Source organism: Coturnix japonica, chromosome Z, assembly GCF_001577835.2.
Source record: "Coturnix japonica isolate 7356 chromosome Z, Coturnix japonica 2.1, whole genome shotgun sequence".
NCBI classification, from domain to species: Eukaryota; Metazoa; Chordata; class Aves; order Galliformes; family Phasianidae; genus Coturnix; species Coturnix japonica.
The window spans coordinates 9,500,757-9,523,074 of record NC_029547.1 but is presented as its reverse complement, the minus strand read 5'-3'; the positions used below and the strand labels follow the sequence as shown (position 1 = coordinate 9,523,074).

The window sequence follows — 22,318 nt, the reverse complement described above, 5'->3', positions numbered from 1 at the left end:
TCCTTTAAAGAATTTGTTTTCCTTTGGTAAGGCTTTTTTTAATTCATTAGGGGTAGCATACACTGCTTAAAAACAAGGATACCCACAAGAATTTTAAGGCTCTTTGTATTACACAATCTGTTGTAATGGCCAATAATATAAAATATAGTTTTGCCATTCTCATTTTCCATCATTTTCACAAATTTTATACAACTTGGCCTTTTAAGACAGAGTGGAAGGCAACAGAAAAACACCACAGAAACTTTCTGACAGATGGCAGCATATGGGAACACATTCCTTATACAGGAACTGAGTGTTTGTACGAGTAATGTGTAAAGTCCTGGGCTGCAGTGAAAAGTCCTGGATGGAATTTACTTTGTCTGCTTTTCATCTTCTAAACGATGAAAGAGTGGACACACTGTTTCAGATGAAATATTTCAGATAGTAAGTCCATTCAGATCAATGCTTTCTTTCTTTCAGGATTACACGTTACTCAGAAAAGTCCACGTTTGTTTTCTCAACCTATCTAGGGATCAAAAAATGAAAAAGAACATGAACTATAAATTAATTTGGCCATCACTGAGGTGCAAATCAGTGTCCTATTGGTGACAATCTGTCTGTGCGACAGAAACAGTTCATAAAAACAAAGGCCAGTCACACTGGCAAACCTAGAAAAATTGCCTATGATGAGAACTGTGGAAGATGCCAGTCAGCAGGAAAGGAATTAGGGCAAGACTGACAATCAGTGTAACACGATGCCCAGAGGAGACCTGAAGCTCAGTATCCAGGCAATCAACATCCAGGAATAACCATGGTCTAGACTTTCCAGTTCATACAATAGCAGTTAATGATAAACTTGTAGGAAAATATTTATTTTCCTCAGTTTAGCCAGCATAAAGGTTAGTCAAATCTATTTGCCAGTCTCTTCATCTAAACCAAGAAAGCACAGTTATACTAGAAGGCACAACTCAAAGGTGAATACTCTAATTTAGGTACAAGGTCCAAAGCATGGAAATCACTGTCACAGATATCAGTAACTTGTCCTCCTGTTTGAACAGAGTAATAAGGAGTAAACCGAAAATTAATGGCAAAGCTTGCCTTGCAGCAAGGCCAGATCTTCACCTCAGTGACTGCCCGGACTTAACCAATCAAAAAGCGCAGAATTTCTAGGATATGTTGATTTTAATATAGAATCACAACACAGCTTACACATTTGTACTCTGCAGATGGGAGTGGACTTTCATTTCTAAATCCGTAATTCACAGTCTCAGACAGATTCCCAGGTGGTATGAACTCACGGCTACTTCAGAGGGATGTATTGACCTCACCCACACCCATTACCTCTGCAGTACTGAATTTATACAATCACCTATTTCTTGCTGCAGAGTCATGAATCATATTAAATGATATCAGCGCCGTACTGTTCTTTCTGCAAGCCTATGACAGGGGATGGCTGCCTACTTTCAACACATATTCTGTGTGGTGTGACTTATTGCTTTGGTAGAGTTTCTTGGATGCAGATCATCTGTGTCATCCCTCGGTAAACTAGGATATCTGTTTCTCCCTTACACCTATGTATTTCTTAACTCGTTAAAATGCAAATTTTCAAAGTGAATTTAATGCTCATAAAGTTTTGCCCACACCTTCCTGAAACTGAAATCATTTAATAAGGTTCTGACTTGGATGTTGCTGCCCCAGAGTACCCACTGAAATGGTTAATGGCAGCAAAAAACACGTGCACAGCATTGCAAAAATGGGTTGCTCTGATAAACTGGAAAAATCTTTGCCAGTGCAAAGTTAAAACAAATTCAGCATTTGCAGCCAGTGATCGTTTTTATAGTCCAAGTAACTTAAAAATAAACGAAACAAATATGAAATTGTCTTGAAGGGCCTCTTTGCTCTGCTAAACGGAAAGACTCAGAGTGGGACATACACTTGAAAAGCCCTGTGAGCCCTAAATTCTTTGTTAAAATTTTTATTTATTAAAAAATCTCAGTGCCATACTTGCTACAAGCAGCTGTGCCAGCCCTGCCTTGACCACTTTACCTGGAGGACAGGCTGAGGTGGGGGCTGTTCAGCCTGGAGAAGAGAAGGCTCTGAGGAAATCAGAGTGCAGTCTGTCACTATATAGATAAGGGCTGCAAGAAAGAAGGGAGCAGACTCTTCAGCAGGATCTGTAGTGACTGGACAAGGGGAAATGGCTTCAAACGGACAAAAGGGAGATATAGTTTGGATATACAAAAGCGTTTTAAAATAAGGGTGGTAAAGTACTGACACAGGTTTCCCAGAGATACTGAAGATACTGAAGGTGAGACTGAAGCAGTCTCTGAGCACGCTGGTCCAGCTGCAGATGTCCCCATTCACTGCAGGGGAGTTGTACTAGATATCCTTTAAGTCTCCCTTACAAACCATTCTGTGATTCTAAGATCTGCTGAAGGCAATCTTCTAATTGACTGAGATATCTATGTGTGAGCACTGGCTCTCCAACAGAGAATACAGCAGCTGTAGCAGGACCAGACAGCCCAGCTAAAGGTTTTAATCAGCCTATTCTGATATCCTGGAGTATGGCATGAGGAGGCTGAAGAACGTGTGTGTCTATGCTCTCATGAACAGCTGAGGGCCCGACCCATGCGGCCTGCAGGGCGGCACGGCCCCGCTCTGCGAGGATCGATGTCTCGGCGCTCGGCAGGCAGCGGCGGCGCCATGGCGCTGAGCGGGGTGCGGGTGCTAGAGCTGGCGGGTTTGGCTCCCGCTCCGCTCTGCGGGATGATCCTCGCCGACTTCGGGGCCCGCGTGGTGCGGGTGGACCGGGCTCCCCGCTCCGCCGTGGCCACCGACGTGCAGGGCCGCGGAAAGCGCTCCTTAGCGCTCGACCTCAAGCGACCCCCGGGCGCGGCGGCCCTGAGGCGGCTGTGCGGCCGGGCAGACGTGCTGATCGAGCCCTTCCGCCACGGTGAGGCGGCGGCGGAGCCCCGGGTTAAGGGTTGAGGGCTTCCCGCAGCGCTCGGAGCAGCTCCATGGTGTGCTCTGTGAGAGGGAGGGGGCGGGTGCGGTGCTGAGGGGGATCCCTCAGTGTGTGGCTTTTTTGATGTGTCTAGGGGAAATGGGAAGGGAACAGCTTCTGGGAGTTTTATTTCCTGTGGCTGGGGTGGGACAGACGGGGATTTGTCAGCCCAGATGCACCAGAGGGAGAAACCGTGCTCTCCACCAGGCTTTGCCCCACGGCCTGGGGCAGGCTGAGAAAATGGTGCTGGGAAACACCCGTGTATCTGACAAGGCGTGTGTGAGCGTGGGCTGCAGGCCTGTGGTGTCTGTCAGCCCTGCTCACACTTGGGAGGTTAACACAGGAGGTGTTCTTGGAGCTTGTGATTCCTCTGCGGGCAGCAGATGTGTATGAGATGCTTTATTCATTCGTAAAACATGTTTTTAACTTTAGGAATTTCTAGTTTCAAGAGATGGGACTTCTCCCCTGTGAGGACAGAATGAGGGAGATGGGGCTGTTCAGCCTGGGGAAGGGAAGGCTCTGAGGTGTCCTGATAGAAGCCTTGTAATATGTAACTAAGGGATGCAAGAGAGACAGGGATGGACACTTCAGCACGATCTGTTGTGGTAGAACGAGGGGAAATGGCTTCAAACTAACAGAGGGGAGATTTAGATTGGATATACAGAAGTTCTTTACAGTAAGGGTGTTGAGGCACTGGAACAAGTTGCCCAGACAGGCTGTGGATGCCCCATTGCTGGAGACATTCAAGGCGAGACTGGAGAGTTAGGCTATGTGACCTTTAAGAATCTCTTTCAACTCAAACGGTTCTATGATTATCAGAAAATGCTGGCGATTTTTAAACTAGACATTAAGGTTTGTGGGCCTAAAACTGTAAAAGATAAATGTGTGATCAGCATAAGGTTAATGTGAACCAAAGAGACGAGAAGGGCCTAAGTGCTTAAGTGGAAGGGAAGTTTCTTTAGGCACATGTATTTTGACCTTAAGACAGTGATCTTGAGGCATAGTGATTGTTGAACAACCAGTCCTCAGTGGTACTTGAAAATCTTGCTCATACAGTAACAAGAGATTCAGTAGAAAGAAGCTTTTGACTTTGTGTATTCTGAGCCAGTCCTCTAGCTTTGATGTCAAGTAAGTGAATTTATGGATGGAGTATATTTGGCACTGTCAATAACACTTTCCATTGGAAGTCTTTATACAGGCCAGACCTGATCTTGTTTGAAGCTTCTTGACAGTGGTTCCTATTTTAAGCTACGATCATGAATCCTCAAAACTTCTGTCTTTAGGAAGACTGAAATTTTCTTTCATTTCCTCGTGGTAATTAGATAAACCTTGCTTTTCTGGAATTGGTGTGAGTTTGTAGAACTGCGGTACCAAATATCACCCATTTCTCTGTAATGTTAAATATTTTCAGTGCCTGTTAATACAAGAGAAGTAGATCTCAAGGAATTTGAAGGTGTAGTAATTCTGTGAACAGCCTGAAACAAGTTGCAGTAATAGGTTGTGGAATAGAACAGACATACCAGTTATGTCAGTACAGGGACCTGTCCTGTTTAATATCTTTATGGATGACCTGGATGAGGGGATTGAGTGGACCCACATCTCTGGGCAACCTATTCCAGTGCCTTACCACCCTCACTCTAAAGGACTTCCTGAAAGACCCCTCTCAGATCACTTCGCAACCTTCTCTTCTCCAGGCTGAATAGCCCCAGCTCTCCTTCATCCTGTCCTTGTAGCAGAGGTGTTCCATCCCTTGGATCATTTTTGTGGCCCTCCTCTAGACACACTCTAGCGGGTCCGTGCCTCTCCTGTACTGAGGCTGGCACATCTGGATGCAGTGCTCCAGGTGAGGCCTCATCAGCAGAGAGTAGAGGGGCAGTCACATCCCTCACCCTACTAGCCACACTTCTTTTGAAGCAGCCCAGGATACATTTGGCTTTCTGGGCTGCGAGGGCACACTGCTGGCTCATGTCCAGTTTCCCATCCACCAGTACCCTTGGGTCTCTTTCATCAGGATTGCTCCTATCATCCCCCAGCTTGTGTTGGTAGTGAAGGTTGCACTGACCCAGATGCAAGATATTTATTTGGTTTTGTTGAACCTCATGAGTTTCACCTGAGCCCACTGTTCCAGCCTGTCTGGGTCCCCCTGGGTGGCATCCTTGCCCTCTGGTGTGTTGCCCTTACCACACAGCTTGGTGTCATCAACAGACTTGCTGATGAAGATATTAAAGAGTATCCACCCTAGCACTGACTTCTGGGGACCCCACTTGTCACTGATCTCCATCCAGACATGGAGCTATTGAATACCACTCTATGGACTCAATCTTGCAGCCAGTTCTTTATTTATTGAACAGTCAACCCATCAAATCCATAACTTTCCAATTTGGAGAGAAGGATGTAGTGGGATACCTTGTCAGAGGCTTACTGAAGTCCAGATAGGTGACATCAGTGGTTCTTCCTTTGTCCATTGATGCAGTGACACCATCATAAAATGCCACTAAGGCTGGTCAAAGAGGATTTGCCCTTGGTGAAGCCATGCTGTTGCTCCCCTATCTCCTCATAGCCTTCCACGTGCCTTAGCATAGCTTCCAGGAGGATCTGCTCCGTGATCTTTCTGACACAGAGGTGAGACTGACAGATTGATGGTTCCTGGGATCTTCCTTTTTACCCTTCTTAAAAATGGGTGTGATGTTGCCTTTTGTTCAGAGACCAGAGTTGTCTGGCTGCCATGACTTTACAAGTATCGTTGAAAGTGCCTACCCCAAGTCACCCCCTCAGGATTCTGGGATGCATCTCACCAGAACCCACAGTCTTGTGGATATTCAGGCTCCTCAGGTGCTCACAAAGTTGATCTTTGCTTACAGCAAGAAGGATGTTGCTTCCCTGATTCCCCACTACCTAATCGAACATTTGAGGGCTGTGTGGTGAGCAGATATTAGAGAAGATGGAGGCAAAAAAAAAAGTTAATTTCCTCAGCCTTCTCCTTGTTACTGTTTTATCTGCTTGCCCATGTCACTCACTGGGCAAGTATACCCTCCTGGACCTTCCTTTTGTGGCTGAGGAACCTGAAGAAGCCTTTCTTGTTCTTTTTGGCATTCTTTGCCAAGTTCAGTTCAAGCTGGGCCTTGGCTTTCCCTTCCCCATCCTTATGTAGCTCATCTTTTGACCGCAGACTCATTGCTATGTAGGCCATCTAGTTGTCTAGAAATCCAAAGTTCTGGCATTGGCACCAGCTACAAAGCCACATATTTAAAGGTAGGAAGATCCTTTGATTTGTTTCCATGTCCTTTCCCAATTCAAGAGGCAGAGAGGAAAAGGTGATCGGTGCATTCAGTTCCCTTAGCTGTTGTCCCAAGACCTTGAAGCCCATGACCCACTTATAGCTGCTTCATCTCTCGCTGTATAGAAAAGCAGTATGGGCTTGTAGCCTGACAGCTATACCAGGCTAGGTAGTTTCCTGGTGACATCTCTAAGAACAGGGTCTGCTCGGCATACTGGGTATCAGTTCCCTGCGGGGAGGAATCACCTACAACTAATAAGTGTCTCTTTTTCTTTATCATGACTGAACAAAACCAAAATCCAGACAGCAACCACAGACAATGCTGCAGGCTTGGGGCAGAGTGTCTGGTGCACTGTAAAGGACATGGACCCAGGGGTGCTTATCAGCGTTTGACTAAACATGAGCCAGCAGTGTGCCCTACTGACCACAGAGGTTCAGGTTGGAAAAATTTCTTCTCTGAGAGAGTGGTTGGGTGCTGGAAGAGGCTGTCCAGGGTAGTGGTTGAGTCACCATCCCTGAAGGTGTTTGTGAAATACTTTAGATGTTCTACTGAAGGATGTGGTTTAGTGGGAAATCGTGGTCATAGGTGAGTGGTTGGACTGGATGATCTTGGTGGTCTTTTCCAACCATGATGGTTCTGTGATTCTATAGAGAGTCAGTCCCTTCCTCTCCAAACTCAATCTCCCTGCAATCCCAATATAGATAATGGCATACAGTGTGACCAGAAAGCAGTGAGCCAATACAAATACGTATTTATTTGCAACTTGAATCTGCTTCTTTAAAATCCGTTATTTTAGAATGCAGGATCAAAAATTTAGGCCTGATTACTGTAAACCCGTGCTGATCAAGCCTATTTTTCATCGATTTCTAAAAGTTCCTTTTTCTCTGTGTTATTTTTTAACGCATCTTCTTTTGTACAATTATTGCAAATGATTTGTGGAATCCATACTGGCATGGTCCATTTGTGTAAGTGAGTTAAAATACACAGGAATGCATGTTGTACTGAGAGGTTAATATGATGAGGAAAATGAGCCTGGTCTGGTGGTTGGTGACGCTGCCTGTGGTAGGGTGGTTGAAACCAGTTGATCTTAGAGTTCCTTATCTACCCAATCCATTCTATGATTCTATGATATATTCCAGTGAAAAATGGAAGCAATTTCATATCATTTAGATGTGGAAAATGTAAAAATCAACTCTTTTCTGGGAGGGATTGTTTTAAAGTTATGCCTGCTTTTGGTAGCATTCTACTGTAGAGCAGAGCAAGCTGTTGGCCTGCTTTTGGAAAACAAAACAAAAAGCAGAAGAATAAGAAATTACCCTAAGACTTAATTTCCATTTAATTGGCTTGCATTCAAAATGTATGCAGTTGCTGGTAATTTGTTACATTCTGACTGTTAATGTTTTAATATGAACAGTGATTTAGAATGTGTTATTTCAGAGATGGCAGTTCATTTCAGTTGTTTTATGATTAAACCTTTAATCATCTATGTTATTAAACACAAATGCGAATTAGGATTCTGTGGTTTGTCTCATTAAGGTGTCATGGAAAAACTTGGTCTTGGTCCTGAGGTCCTTCTGCATGAGAACCCCAGACTCATCTATGCTAGACTTACAGGATTTGGTCAGACAGGAAAGTATGCCAAGTCTGCAGGTCACGACATCAATTATGTGGCTTTATCAGGTAGGCTGTAAAATTTTCTTTTGAATGAAGTGTTGTTCTTTTCCTAAGAAAAGACTGAATAATTCACTGAGAAGTTCTTTGCAGATAGCTCAGATAACCTCATATGCAGTCTGATGAAACAATTGACCAGGTCTAAGGCATACTTGTCTGTATTGATACGAAGTGGGGAAAAAGGCAGTTGAAAATAATGTGTTTTTGTGTGTAGTGCTGTTTTCTTTGAGTATTGCATTGTGGACAGAATGCTGATTTCAAGTATCACAGTTCTACAGGTATGTAGTATTAGACAACAAAATTACCCAACTCTGATGGTAGCAATCAGTTCATCATCAGTGCTGTCAGGCATGACCTGATTTAAACAGCATTTACTGCTGTTCTTACTGCTTCTGATCCTGCTGCTTCTCCAAGTGTATGTGCGAGGAGAGAAAACGGGCCAAAAAATTCTGTGTTTCTTCCAACTTTAAAGAAATAAGACAAAGTATTTTAAAGGTATCTGTCCTCAAAATGAGACGTCACATAATGGGTGACACGACCACATGCAGAGTTTTATTTACCCTAAGGGACATACAAGGAAGCTAAAAAGAATGAAATGACAGTAAGAAGGCTGTTTGGGATGTCAGAAAAATGCTGACAGATTCAGAGCTCTGACTGGAGTAAATTTACCTAACCTTTACTCTATAACCTTTCATTTTCTGCATAATTTCTGGCATAAACATAGGTTCCTAGTGCCTGTTGCATGCAATCAGAGGTTGCCTTTGTATGTTATTCATCCATTCCTCTGATACACAACCTGTTTTTAGAAGACAGTTCAAATGAGAGAGTAGAACAGAAACAGGGATGTCAGTATGAAATCTTTTGTTAGTTCTGTTAATTCATGGATTATGAGCATTGAAGATTGTAAATCTGCATTTTACTTTAAAAGCTCCAAACAAGAAAAATTCACTATTGTTGCTCTGAGGAATGTTCATAATGCCTACTAAGTTTTTTTTATGGGGGCTCTATCCATGTAGAAGTATTAATGTAGAACTATTGTATACAAGTTAATTTTCTATGAAATGTTGTACTTATGTAGCCAAATGATCAGTGATTTATTTACGAGATACTAACTTCTTTATTAATTTATATTTTTAGATATTGTCTTCACTGAAGTAATTTCAGATATCCTGTTATTTCATGAATGATGTTTGCTAAGATGTAGCTGGAGATGAATCAGAAAGCCGTTGAGGGAAGTTTGCTCTGGCCTATATTTGCCTGCATAGATTGAAAAGAATGAAACTTGACTTACAAACATCAGTTTTAATGCGTACATTTGCTTTGTTTGCTCTGCTTTCAGGTGTGCTGTCAAAGCTGGGCAGAAAAGGTGAAAATCCGTATGCACCTTTAAATCTTCTTGCTGATTTTGCTGGTGGAGGTGTGTTATGTGCGCTGGGCATTATTATTGCCCTTTATGAACGTACCATATCTGGCAAGGGGCAGGTTGTTGATGCAAGTATGGTAAGTCTTGTCTTGGAAAAATGGTTGAATTTGTTTGCTAAGATTTTTGTGGGTTTTTTTACCTACTCTAAATCTCTTAAAGGGAGAAAGTTGGAGCTACTGACTAAGGTTTAAAATTGAGAACTTGGAATAGGAAAGTAAATAATCTCATAAAGTAGCTATTTTTTCTACCTGCAGGCAGGTTTCAGAGGTCAGTGTTACCATGACATCGTTACAACATGGGGGGCATACTGCAGCTTTTCTCCAGTGCCTTTCCCTATTTTTCTTCTACTAGTCTACCTTCTTCAAAAACTGTTAGCTGAGTGCACTGGTGAATAAATCTGATATATGAAAATAGGGTATGCAATAAACAGCAAAATAATGATCCTATTACAACATTTGCATTAGTTTTGTCCTGGATAAAACTGCTTGTCAATTTGAGGTGCATCATGTCTTATGAGGAGCACCGTTCCCTAGAAAAATTACACAGCCATGGATCACTGCTGAGAAATTAATTTCAAACACTTTGCATTAATGTGCTGTGAAATGAAGGGTATTTTTTTTATTGCTTAATAATTCATATTGTAGAATTTTTAATTATAGAATCATAGAATTGCCTGGGTTGGAAGAGACCTCAGGGATCACCAAATTCCACCCCAGTGCAAGGCCACCCATTTACACATAAAGAAAAACAAATATATTCATGTTTATTCTTGAAACCTGTGTGCTGTCTCCCTCCACTTCCTCCACTCCTACCTTCTCTCTTTTACTTTCCTCCTCTCTGAATTTGTTCACGGGCTTATTTTATTTCTAATTATTTTTAAGTGTTTTTTTGCATTAAGGTGAATGCTGGCCAAGGGATGTTGTTTGGTAAATTCACAGAGAATGTGGATGTGGGAAGAGCTGCAAGCATGTGGGATGACAGGATTAGAATTGAAACTGACCTTTACAAATCAGACAGATGACCTGGAAAAAATTGCCTGAAATTCATTGAGACCTCTGCTCTGTAATTTTCTAAAGCAGAAACAATTAGCTGCACAAATGTGATATGAGAACAATAGGCTGAAGTATCATCCTGGAGGTTTATAGTAGTCACAAGCTGAACATGAGTCAACAATGTAATGCTGTTGTAAAACACATACACACTGTATTGGGATGTATGAGCAGGAAATAGAGCCAGCGAGGTTTCTTAAGTAATTCTTCCAATCTAATCAGTATTTCTGAAGCCTCAGAAAAATACTTTTTCTGACACAACATTTTCCTTCACAAAAAATGACCAATTTGAGGAGGTCCAGTGAACATAATAGAAATGACTGTGAGTGTAAAAAACATGGCCTACAAAGGAAAACTGAGAGGATTTGCATCTTTGTGAAAACACATGGCAAGTATATACTTTAAGTAAATACTCAGAACAGTTCCTGTAGTTCAGAATAGAGTAGTTCAGTTGGAAAGGACGTTAAGAGATCATTTAGCTCAAGTATTTGAAGTATTACTTTGTCTTCACTACTCACAGAATCACAGAATTGTAGGGGCTGGAAGGGACCTTTAGAGATTAAGTCCAGCGCCCTGCGAAGCAGACTCCCTACAACAGGCTGCGCAGGTAGGTGTCCAGGCAGGTCTCGATTATTCATCTCCAGAGAAGGAGAATCCACAACCCCCATGGGCACCCTGTTCCAGTGCTCTGTCATTCTTACTATGGAGAAGTTCCTTAACATATTGGTGCCGAACTTCCTATGCTTCAGTTGTCAGCAGTTTCCCCCTTGTCCTGCCCACAGATCACTGTAAAGAGATTGGCCATGTCCTTTTGACTTCCACACTTATAATATTTATAAACGTTAATAAGATCTCTTGAGTCTTCTTTTCTCAAGGCTGAATAGACCCAGATTGCTCTGCCTTTCCTCATAAGAGAGGAATTTTAACTTACTAAAAAAGAGAAAATATTAGTATAAGTTACTAAAAAACAAAACTTAAATACTTTAAGTTATTAAAAAAATTCTGTGTCTCAAGTCAGTGCAAGTCCACTGATGTCCTTACAAGATCTCTGTCTCATTGGGAGTGAAACAAGGGATATTTTTTGGCTGTAGGAATGTGTGTCAGCAGGTTACCTCAGAAGAATTAAGTAACTGGTCTGGACAGCTTTATATATTGTTTCATTGACTCTGTAAGAATAGATTTCGGTACAGTGGTCATAATAGTTCCCACATGCTGGGTATGGTGCAGGGAGGGTGCCACGAAGTAATATGGTGGGCACAGTGATGCTTCTGCACTCTCACACGTATGAGTTACGACAACGCTTCAGGTTCACATGAAATTTAGACACAGAGTCTACAGCTGTTGGTAGGCATCTGATCAAGCATGACTCACTGCTTGTGGAAAGACAGCCACAGGAAAAGATGGTGGTAATGATCACTTGCATAACTGTCCCATGGCAAGAGCATTTAGCTGTCTGACAGAAGGCTGGGGTTCCAAGTCTTTCTCAGCCTAGAGATGTTCAAAAGTAAAACTCCCACATCCTTGAAGAGTTCCTCAGTCACGAGGTTAGAAGTTAGGTTGGTGTGGGTTTATTCTCAGCTTTGTTTTGAACTATTCATTCTGCTGAGGGAACAGAAGACTCATGGATCTGACAGAGGTCATCCAGGGAAATTATGCCTCTGGATTCTTGTCCCTCCTTCAGAGGCTGTTAATGCTTTTAGCTTTAGGAAATAATTAAATGTAATGCCTAATGATTATGATAATCACCGTACAGTTAGACTAAAGCGAAGTCCTCCCATGTTGTCCTTTTCATGTTTTAAAAGAAAGTGACCACATTAATGTGTGTATGTGGTGTAATTTGAGCATGCCTTTGGAGATTTGTTGAGGATGCTAGACACTTTGGTCTCTGAAGCACAGCAGACCTCATGCAGATGCTAGCTGTCCAGTTACCCGGATAGGGGTATTTTGAAATCCATGTATCAGACCAAAATAGTAGTGCTATTTTTTTATGTTCCCAGGGCAGATAATACAGTGGATAGATATTGTCAGTAGTTCTGACAAATTTGTGGAACCAAAACCTAACTTGTACTTAGAGCTTATTCTGGAATTAGCCCCACCTGTAATTATCCTTACTTGCAGTGTTTTTTGTGTAATTGTTTGTTAAAATGAGCAGTGGAAGATAAGATCCTCAATAAAGTAAGCCCTATTTTGATATCTTTGCAGATCTTGCAAACTTGCATATGATGTTACGTATTATTTTTTTCCTAAGAAAGTTAACATCATCATATGACAATTAGGGCAAAAAATAATTCTTTATTTGTGGCAGGAAATTGAGAAAAAGGTCAAGCAATACATATGAAATGAAGACGCCTTCATGACTGCGTGCTTCAATGATCTGCATACTTTAAATTCTTGTTTTAAAGGGTAGAAATTAATATATATGAAAAATACTTTGATGCATGTACTGTGAAAATATGACATCATCTAATTTTAATCATGCTGTTTACACAGTCCTCATTTGCACACAGCTTGAGTAATCTTGTCTCAATTTCATTGAAATTTCTGTTTTGAAACCATATTAAATTTGTTTTTACGGTCATATATAATGCTGATACCATAGATGTATGTACATTATACATTGCTACGTGCTTATTGTATATTACATACCTACTGCATATTAGATATGTATTATGCATTACGCATGTATATACATAGCATAACATATATAGTACATGTATCAAATACACATAGAGTACTGGTGAGAACATAGTAGAAAAAACCTGTATTAAAATGAGGTGAATGCTGTTTTGCCTTTCAAGCTCCTTGTATTTCTACAGAGATGTGAGTGTTGGCTAGATAACTGCACAGCTCAGGTTTTTCACTTTTCCATTGGAATGTTTCTGGTCATGTCCTATTACTGTCACATCTTCACTTACAGTTTTTTTAATATAGTCAGAAGAAATTAGAGCCTTTTATTGAGCAGAACTGTATAGTTTCACTTGGAAAGATGGAAACAGGTGATTACACAAAAGCTGAACAACCTGAATTTTCAACTAGTTGTGCTTTGCATATCCAAAATTTTGAGGAGGAATCTGAAACAGGATTAACCATGTTTTCTAATGCTGTATTCATGAGACCGTTGCCTATTCAAAGGTTACCTTGGTATGTTGCTATCCTTCTCAGTGACAAGAGTGGAAGAATGTATGTTTTAACACAGGGATCCAGATGAACTTTTCAGTTCTCATGTTATAAGAAAATTTTAACCTTCATTTTCCTTCTGGCTGTAAAAATAGAAGTATAGTCAGTACATTCAAGAAAACACAGTGTTCAGGAATGTATGCTTTTATATATTTTATATAGTCTTATATACATAAATATAAATACATGAATATAAAAATACAGATAAACTGATACTTAAAGGATTGATGCTTACTGGTGTAGGCATCTTGATTTCTAGAGGTAGAATGCTTGTTGGTGTACAGTGTTCTATACAGGCAAGAAGTTTATTCTTTCAACTGAAATTACTTATTGTGCTCTCCTGGTGGATATAAAATCACCTAAGCTTTACTGAAGCTGTTGTTTTGTTTTTCTGTGTGTCTTTAAGGTAGAAGGAATAGCATACATAAGTTCTTTTCTGTGGAAATCACAAAATTTAGGACTCTGGAACAGACCACGAGGTGAGAACCTCCTAGACAGTGGTGCACCATTTTATGAGACCTACAAGACCTCTGATGGAAAATTCATGGCTGTTGGTGCTATTGAGCCTCAATTCTATGACCAGTTAATAAAGGGTGAGTAGCCTGGAGTAGTCTTTTCTCATCAACAATGCATTATTGAATGACATGAAGTTAGTTATGTCAATTTCTTTGTGAAAGCTAAACACTTCTTGAAACCAAATTAATAGTATGGTAGCAGGAATCTTCTTTCAGGAATTGATTTCTTTGTTTTTAATCCCTTTGTGTTACTCCCAGATACTACACTTAAATTAGAATTTTTCTTCTAGAATAACAGCAGTGGTAGTCTGTGATGTGGTTTGGTTTAAGCACTAATGAACTATTTTTAGAACTATTTTATTAAATAGGAAGTGAATATACTTTAAAAGAAGGCTTAATTCTTTGATACAACAAATAAAATTGCAAGCAGTTTCAGTTCTTTCTGCTGTAAAATTTTTAAAGTGGTTTGAACTTATTTTAGAAGTAAGTGCTTATTGAAAATAATAAAGGTAAACCGGAAAATTTTATAAAAACCAAAGTTTTGTAACAGGATCTGAGTGTTCTTTTTTATGTGTCCAGCTATGGATGTGATTTCTGTATTTGACTTTAAGAGTTTTGAAATAGGATTATAAAATTTAGTTTACCTGTTCAATAAATTAGAATGATTCATAATATGAAAACTACATAAAACAAATGGAAAGTGTCCAGGGGAGTGTATCAAAGATGGAGAGGGTCTGGAGGGCAAGGTGTGTGAGCTGAGGACCGTGGGTGTGCTGGGCACAGGGCAGAGGAGCTGAGGGGAGCATCATGGCGACTGCAGCCCCTCACAGGGAGTGGAGGGCAGCGCTGAGCTCTGCTCTGTGTGACAGCAATGGGGCCTGAGGGAATGGCATGGAGCTGTGCCAGGGGAGGGCTGGGGTTTGTGAAAGGCTTTGCCCCAGTTAGGGCACTGGGCATGGAATGGACTGCACAGGGCAGTGGGCACAGCCCTGAACTGCATGAGCCCAGAGAACATTTGCACAGTGCTCTCAGACTTTGGGTTTGAATTTGGATGATGCTGTGTGGAGCTGGGAGTTGGGCTTCGTGATCCATGTGGATCCTTCCTGTATAGGTTATTCTGTAATTCTATGAAGAGTCATTATTGCATGAGCTTAAAACATGCAGTAATGTTTTAATTTCATAAATTTATGGTATTAATGAAATTAAGTTTTACTTCCCAAAATAATTTGATATATATTTTCTGCTTCTAGTGTTCTGAGCATGATATACATCAAAATTTGTCAATGTTATTTTAATTCAGTTTAATGAGAAGGACTACCAGCATGCAATATAGCTAATGTGGATATTTTCAGACAGTGTTACGTGTTCTGCTTTTTTGCATGAATTACTTGCTCATGGTAAATCTTTGCTGAGTGAGGATGACAGTGCCTTATTCAGTGACTCTCCACTGATGATTCCATCATTTGTAGAGTGGATACCTTCTCATAGGCAGTTCCTGCCAGCTCTGCCTCAGTCAGCTGCTCTGTGCTAACAAGAGCATAGTCAGTGCCAGGACCTGCTCTTTTATTGGAGTTTTTGGAACTCAGGAGTGCAGTTAAGACAAGATGTCATGAAGGAAGGAATGGGGTTGTAAGATTGGACATGTCTTTAGGGAGAATGCCCGTATTAAAAACAAAAGAAAGATAAAAAGAATAAATCTGCATCTTCAGGTACCCACAGGTTTGGCTTGAAGTGTTCAAATAGTACTCATAGTATTCACTGCAGTGCTCATGGCTGCAGTGTTCTACTCTTCTCAGGAGATTAAGTTGCAGGAGTGGAAGAGACTTGACAGTTGTTATTAATGGGAATAGATTCTGTAATGGAGTCAGGTGCTGATTTGTCACTTTAAGTGAACTTTTGCTGAACACTCCAGCATCCTGTGCTGATTATTGCTCCAGGATGAAATCTTAGGCTTTTCTCTGTCAGCGAGCCAATATGTTATCTAAGAAGATCATTTTGATGAATGAATCTATTGTCACTGTGTATCATGATCACTGACTAGTTTCTGTTTTACCCAGACATCTATTTACTGAGGAAGCTGCTGAAATCTATTTTCTTCCTTGTGATTTCTCAGAAATTTATAGTGTAAACTTGAAGCAGTAACTATAAATTCACCTGCCAATGCTGGGACATCCACATTTGCCAACTGTATTTTTATGCTTGAAAGTATTCCATTTGCTTAAAATATGTGTTTACTTGATTTTAAGTTTCAGAAGTTATTTCAGCGATAAAATACCTGTTTACTTAGATGTAAGTTATGGTCTCACAGAATGTCAGGGATTGGAAAGGACCTCAAAAGATCATCAAGTCCAATTCTCCTGCCAGAGCAGGAACACCTAGACCAGGTCAGACACACACCAGCCCTGAGTCCAGGTGGAACAGCCTGTTCCAGTTACCCTTATTGTGAAGAAGTTTTTTCTCGTATTTATGAGGAACCACCCATGTTCTGGCGTGCACCAATTGCCCCTTGTCCTGTCACTGGTTCTAAGTATCCACATTCTAAGGCTGAAATGTATATTCACAACTTGTTTCACAGTGTTTCAGTGAGCTTCTTTCTAAAATTCAATATACAGACTGCAGTCTTTTAAGGAAATACTGCTTTTTGCCTTTAATTACTTTTTTTTTTTTCTCATACCTAGGCACTAATTTTCTTTCTGTGCTCTTTAAATCGAGACTGAACTAATATTCTTTCACAACACTGTATTTAAAATAAGTTGCTCTTCCTCATTGTATTCATGAGCATGTTATGAATTTCTTTCACATAGGAATAATTACCCTCCTCAGTAGCTCTGCTTGCAAGCTTTCTGAAACAGTACTGTACATAATTAGAACAGATGATTTGTCTTGTGGCTTTGGGACTTTTTTGTCCTTTCTGAGATACCTGTTACAGAAATTCGGTTCAGAATTTAAGCTTTTTAACGTTACAGGAAGTAAAAAGCAGCTTGTGAGAACAGTATTTCTATTTCATAAACTGAAGGAACTTTGACTTAAGCTGAGCCATCTGTTCAAGGTATTAACTCTCTGCTTTGTTCACTTTAAAATAGTATGTTCCAGTTTCTATAATTTTATTTCATACTTCATTTTTTCCCCCATAATTCTGGTCAGTTCTGGTGCTGTTCCAGATAAAATCTGAAGCCTCTGTATGTCTCTTTGTCCATACTCAGAGAATGGGTTACTTTTACCATTCTTTTATAGTGAGAACACAATGATAGAGGTTTTGTGAAAGCAATAGCTGGAGATTTAAAGATTGCAGAAGTGAGCAGAGGATGTGATTTCTGAAGGTGTTGTCACTGCCCTGAGAATTCTGGTGAGCAGAAGCAAAACCATCTTTTGGCTTTTGGTTCATTTCAGTGTTTTCCTTCAGAATTAGGATCCCAGTACTGGAACTGAGTGCAGTTAATGAAACAGTGAGGAAAGTTCTTTTTTAAGGATCTTCAGAGGGAGCCTTAATAAGTTAGAGAAAATACGTCTTGGTTTGAGAAAAATGTTGGCTTTGTGGATAGTGTTCAGCAGCAAAAATTAATTTTTTTCTTACCATAACTTTATAAAATTTAAAAATAAATTGCTTATGTGAGAGGCTGAGGCTGCATAAAATTGACATGGTAAGTAATTGGTGTAATAGCTTCAGTGTCATGAGTGGAATTCTGATTTCACTATAGACCTTTTCCTGTTCACAAACATGCTTAATCCTTTTGCTTATATTAATTTTATTACTGCAAAAGCTAACCAGTGAGTAATGAAAATACCTTTGCATTTTACAAGAAATCTGGTGTAAGGTACATGTGCTAATATTAAGTCTCAGTATTCAAATAAAAAGAATGTCCTCTAGCTGACCTATAAATTGGTTCTGCAAGTTTCTCTTGACGTTTAGCAGTACAAGCTCAGTATTGCAGTAGCTGAGCTAGGAGAGGCATGCAGAACATGAAGTTCATGTGTCAGGTAAGAAGCATGAACTTTTCACTGCCTGTGGCAATGGGGCTTGAACTTGATCCTTGGGGTGCCTTCAAACCCAAGCCATTCTGTGATTCTATTATTCCATGAACCTTACCATAAAAAGTGAAGTTTGTGTAAATTTATATTGATAGGAAAAGCAGAAAGAGTCATAAAAGTTATGAACATGTGTTTAATAAACTTTTTACTACATTGTGCATCTTCTATTTAAAAAGGATGGAAAAAAAATTAGAAATCATTTGAATAACATAGTTAATTAAATCCTTATGAGGGATTTCTTCAGAGTTCTCCATTTAGTGATGGTGACATATAATGTGCTATTTCAAAAATCTATTAGTGTTCAATGCAACAACATTGCAATTAAGAACTGCACAGAGTGGATAACCTTATAGATCACATTTAAATTGGAGCTAGTGGTGCTGATGGTTTCCTCATTACATTTTGGACAATTTTCCCATATAATTTTAAGTTTTACTTGAGTCTGTTTTGTGTGAGTTTGTTTTAAAATTTCTGAAGGAACTGTGTTTCCAATTTGTTGCTTCAGTAAATAGTGCACAGGTAATGATTCAATAAAGCTGTGGCAATTATGGGGAACTTAAAGCTGTACCATTGCAAAGAGACTTAGTTTTTGTTTTTTCCTTTTTCTTTTGAAAACCATGATGTCAAAACTGTACCAGGTAGGTACAGCTTTTCTGAACAAAAATCTTTAGATGAAAATCAAAAACAAGCTTGGAAACTGGTCTTGATTGCTCTACCAGATACTTTGTGTAAAGGATATTTTGCTTTTGATTATATTGAGAGAAATATATCATTTTGTGGTATCCCAAACAATTCTGTGCTGTGTAATTGTTTCCTTGTTGACTCAGTTGTTCCTGCTGCAGTTCTCTTCATCTGCACCACAAATGGTTAGCACAAGCTGGAAAATGAGAGGCTTTGGTGCTTAAGTGTTGTCAGTTCATACTATTTAAAGTTGAGGTCTTCAGTGGTCCTTGGAAAATGAGCATGTAATATTAAATTCTAGGTTCTGCATATTGTTCTATTTTACTGGAGCATGTGTGGTTAGATTCAGCCAACTTTCCATCTGGCACAATCTCCAGTTGTAATTGTGTAATGGGATAACTGTATCTCTTTATTCGAATTGGACTGAATGGTAGAACAAAAAACAAAATTAATAAGCATATTAATGCTAATCAGACAGTGTTCCCAGTTGACCTAATATCAGGCATGGGGATGGAGTCTCAGGTAGTATACTGTTACTTAGGTTTACCTGTTGTGAGAGGTAAATTTAAATCAACTCCTAGTTCTGAAGTAAAATGTCTCACACTGCTCCTTCTCGGTTCAATGATCAACTCCATTTTGTAAGGATCATTAGGTTCAGTTTAATTAAGGATACTTAACCGCTGTGAGTAGTTAATCCTTTTATGAGGGTGATATGAATGGCTAATAGATAAACGACAGCTTTATAATCTGGAGGCAACTATGAGGCCCAAGAAATGCATGTGGCGAAGATTCTGAAGAATGAGAAAGATGTCTTCTTTTCTTACCCCTTATGTTTCACATAGCTGCATTTCCACTCCCTTCAGTGATAATGAAGATGTAGAAATAGAGGAAGATACAGAAATATTGTTTTTGATTTTTTTTTTTTTCCTGTCTGCAGCTGAATATGGGAGTGCTGTGTAAATGCTACCTGCAGACAGCCTACGTACCAAACTGTTGTGTCTCAGAAAGGCTTTGTGTATTGCATACCTAGGTAGCCCATGTAACTGACCTTCTGGGAAGCTGGGTCTTTAAGCAGTTAGGGGGTGTAGGTTTAAGAGCAAAAGCAGAAGAATCTGAACCTAGAAGTGTGCTGGAGAGCTGAGAGCAGCGGATCTTCACGGTCTTCAGCTCTAGCATGGAAATACCCAATGATTCTGGACTCCTAAGAGCTTCTGAGCCGTAAGTGTGTTGCTGCAGCCCTCAGCCCATTCACCAGAGTTTTGTACTTGCCAGTAGATGTACAGTATCTATTCCAGAAAATGTTTTCAGGACAAAATGTTACCTCCAGGCAGCTACTGTTTTTATAAAGTGTTATGAAAATGATGAACTCAGTTAAAGGGCTACAGCTGATACTGTTTGCTCTAATTGGAAATCATGTAACATTTTCTTCTCCCTTACTTATGTCATCAGTATCCTAGTGATTTCTTATTTTTAGTTAGTATGCCATGCTCTGCTGGACTGTCTGCAAAATAATAGGATATTGAGAAACATACTTAATTAGGGGCAGCACTTCATTTTATCTAAGCTAAGCTATTCTGTTTTTCTCCTTTCAGGTCTTGGGCTGGATTCAAATAAGCTTCCCAGTCAGTTGAGTTTCTCTGACTGGCCTGAGATGAAGAAAATGTTTGCATCCATCTTTGCACAGAAGACACAAAGTGAATGGTGCAGTATATTTGATGGAACTGATGCGTGTGTGACCCCTGTTTTATCCTTTGATGATGCTCCGTTACATCAGCATAACAAACAAAGAAGTTCTTTTATCAAAAATGATCAGGAAGAGATAAGTCCCAGACCTGCTCCTCTTCTTTCAAGGACCCCTGCTGTTCCATCATTTAAAAGAGATCCTTTTATAGGCGAGCACACAGAAGAGATACTTCTAGAATATGGATTTACTCAGGAAGAGATTGCTAAACTTTATTCTGATAAAGTAATAGAATCCAACAAACTAAAAGCTAATTTATAATCTGATTATGCAAATCAGATGAACTTTGGGCTGATGCAGTAAGATTAACTGTATTGAATTACATGACAAGTGAACGTTTGTGTGCTGTTTCTTTTAAATGAATATTTTAAATGAAGTTTTAAGTGTAATGGAAAACAGTGGGAGTTCTGTGTTTGTGGATGGCTTGCAGTCTGCAATGACACCAAAAATGTGCTCTGAAGTTCTGTGCTGTTTGTCATAGCAAGCAGATGTAAGTCTTCAAAATGTTTTTTAAAATAATTTATCCTGTGAAACTTTCGGTTCTTTTAACTCATAATTAAACTACTCCTTTGCAGTATAATTACGTGAAGGCCATGCTCTTAAAATATGGTTAAGTGCTTAGTAAGCAGTTGATTCTTTACTCATAGATTAATGGGGATCTCACCATATTGGTTGATGTGCCTTATCATACCAAAACAATGGTCTGAATAATGCTGCTTCCTCGTGTTGCTGCAGAGTTATTATGATAAAGTAATTGTATCTAATATCCTGTCTATGTTTTCTTAGTGCAGTCTCCTGATTGTGTTATGTTCTGCATCCCAGTTTGCCTGAAAAATAATTTCAGAAATAAATTCCTCGTTATAAAATATCAGCCAGTTTTTGATCCTTTACTTTCTTTCTGGAAAGATGAAAGGCATGGGGGTAGTTGCACAGCTTGTATAAAAGGTTATACTGTAGAGTTGTTGTTTCCTTCAAAATGAGTCTTTTGAAATGTTCTTTACTCCTTCAACACAAATTATATATATATATATATTTAAACAATCAGTTATATGGATTTAAATGCAATCTTTGTTAGTCCAACGTGTCAAGAATTTTGACAAAAAGGGTTGTTTTTTAAAATAATTTTGGTCATTTTTCAGTCTTGCTGAAGATAGGCTTGTTGCTTGTGAAGGTTTCCATAGCTGAGATACACTTTATTTTACATGTGTCATGGCAAAGCATCTGCATTAGTACTATACAAAAAGACCTTTTACGTTCTACTGCACAAACACCCGCATGGAAGCAAGAATTATCTTGTAGACACTGACAGATTAGTTAACAATTATTAAAAGCATTTTAAGTTTCCCATTCACAATCAGTTTGATGAAAGAGAATATTATATACCATTGCATTATCACAGAGCCATACAACATCCTGAGTCAGAACGGACCACAGTGGTCATCAAATCCAATTCCTTGCTGCACACTGAGATCTGAGAATTGGCTTAGTGTCATATGCATCTGATTGTATTGGAGCAGAGTAATTATAGCTAAGCATAATCCCTCAGCACACTTAGGTTTTGATCCAAAATTTGGATGTTTGCCTTTTTGTTTCGCTGCCTGCAGCAGATCAGCGCTCTTGCTGAATGAAAAGATGAGGTTTCCCAAGTCTTGGAGTCACCGTTGTCCTGCAGCAGCAAGAGGGAATGACTGGCTTTGTGTCGGGTTAATCCTGCGTCTCTCCCATGTGATGTGTGTTGTAGGCGTGTTTTGTGCTGCAACAGTACTGCTTT

At 39.8% G+C, this 22,318-nt stretch overlaps 1 protein-coding gene across 1 annotated transcript; it reads left to right on the top strand.

Moving 5' to 3' along the window:
• Positions 1-2,649: 2,649 nt before the first annotated feature.
• Positions 2,650-21,418, top strand: AMACR (alpha-methylacyl-CoA racemase). Its single transcript, XM_015848396.2, has 5 exons — positions 2,650-2,932; positions 7,798-7,941; positions 9,272-9,432; positions 13,988-14,174; positions 20,399-21,418. Exons 1-5 carry the CDS (start codon positions 2,650-2,652, stop codon positions 20,806-20,808), a joined length of 1,185 nt encoding a protein of 394 aa, XP_015703882.1. The 3' UTR covers positions 20,809-21,418.
• Positions 21,419-22,318: the final 900 nt, after the last annotated feature.

What these genes read in the sequence shown, in the direction of transcription:
- AMACR (XM_015848396.2), top strand. Translation starts at nt 2,650, where the DNA reads ATGTCTCGGCGCTCGGCAGGCAGCGGCGGCGCCATGGCGCTGAGCGGG. An exon ending in AGGTTGTTGATGCAAGTATG is followed by an intron (nt 9,433 to 13,987) that starts GTAAGTCTTGTC and finishes TGTGTCTTTAAG; the next exon opens with GTAGAAGGAATAGCATACAT. An exon ending in CTATGACCAGTTAATAAAGG is followed by an intron (nt 14,175 to 20,398) that starts GTGAGTAGCCTG and finishes TTCTCCTTTCAG; the next exon opens with GTCTTGGGCTGGATTCAAAT.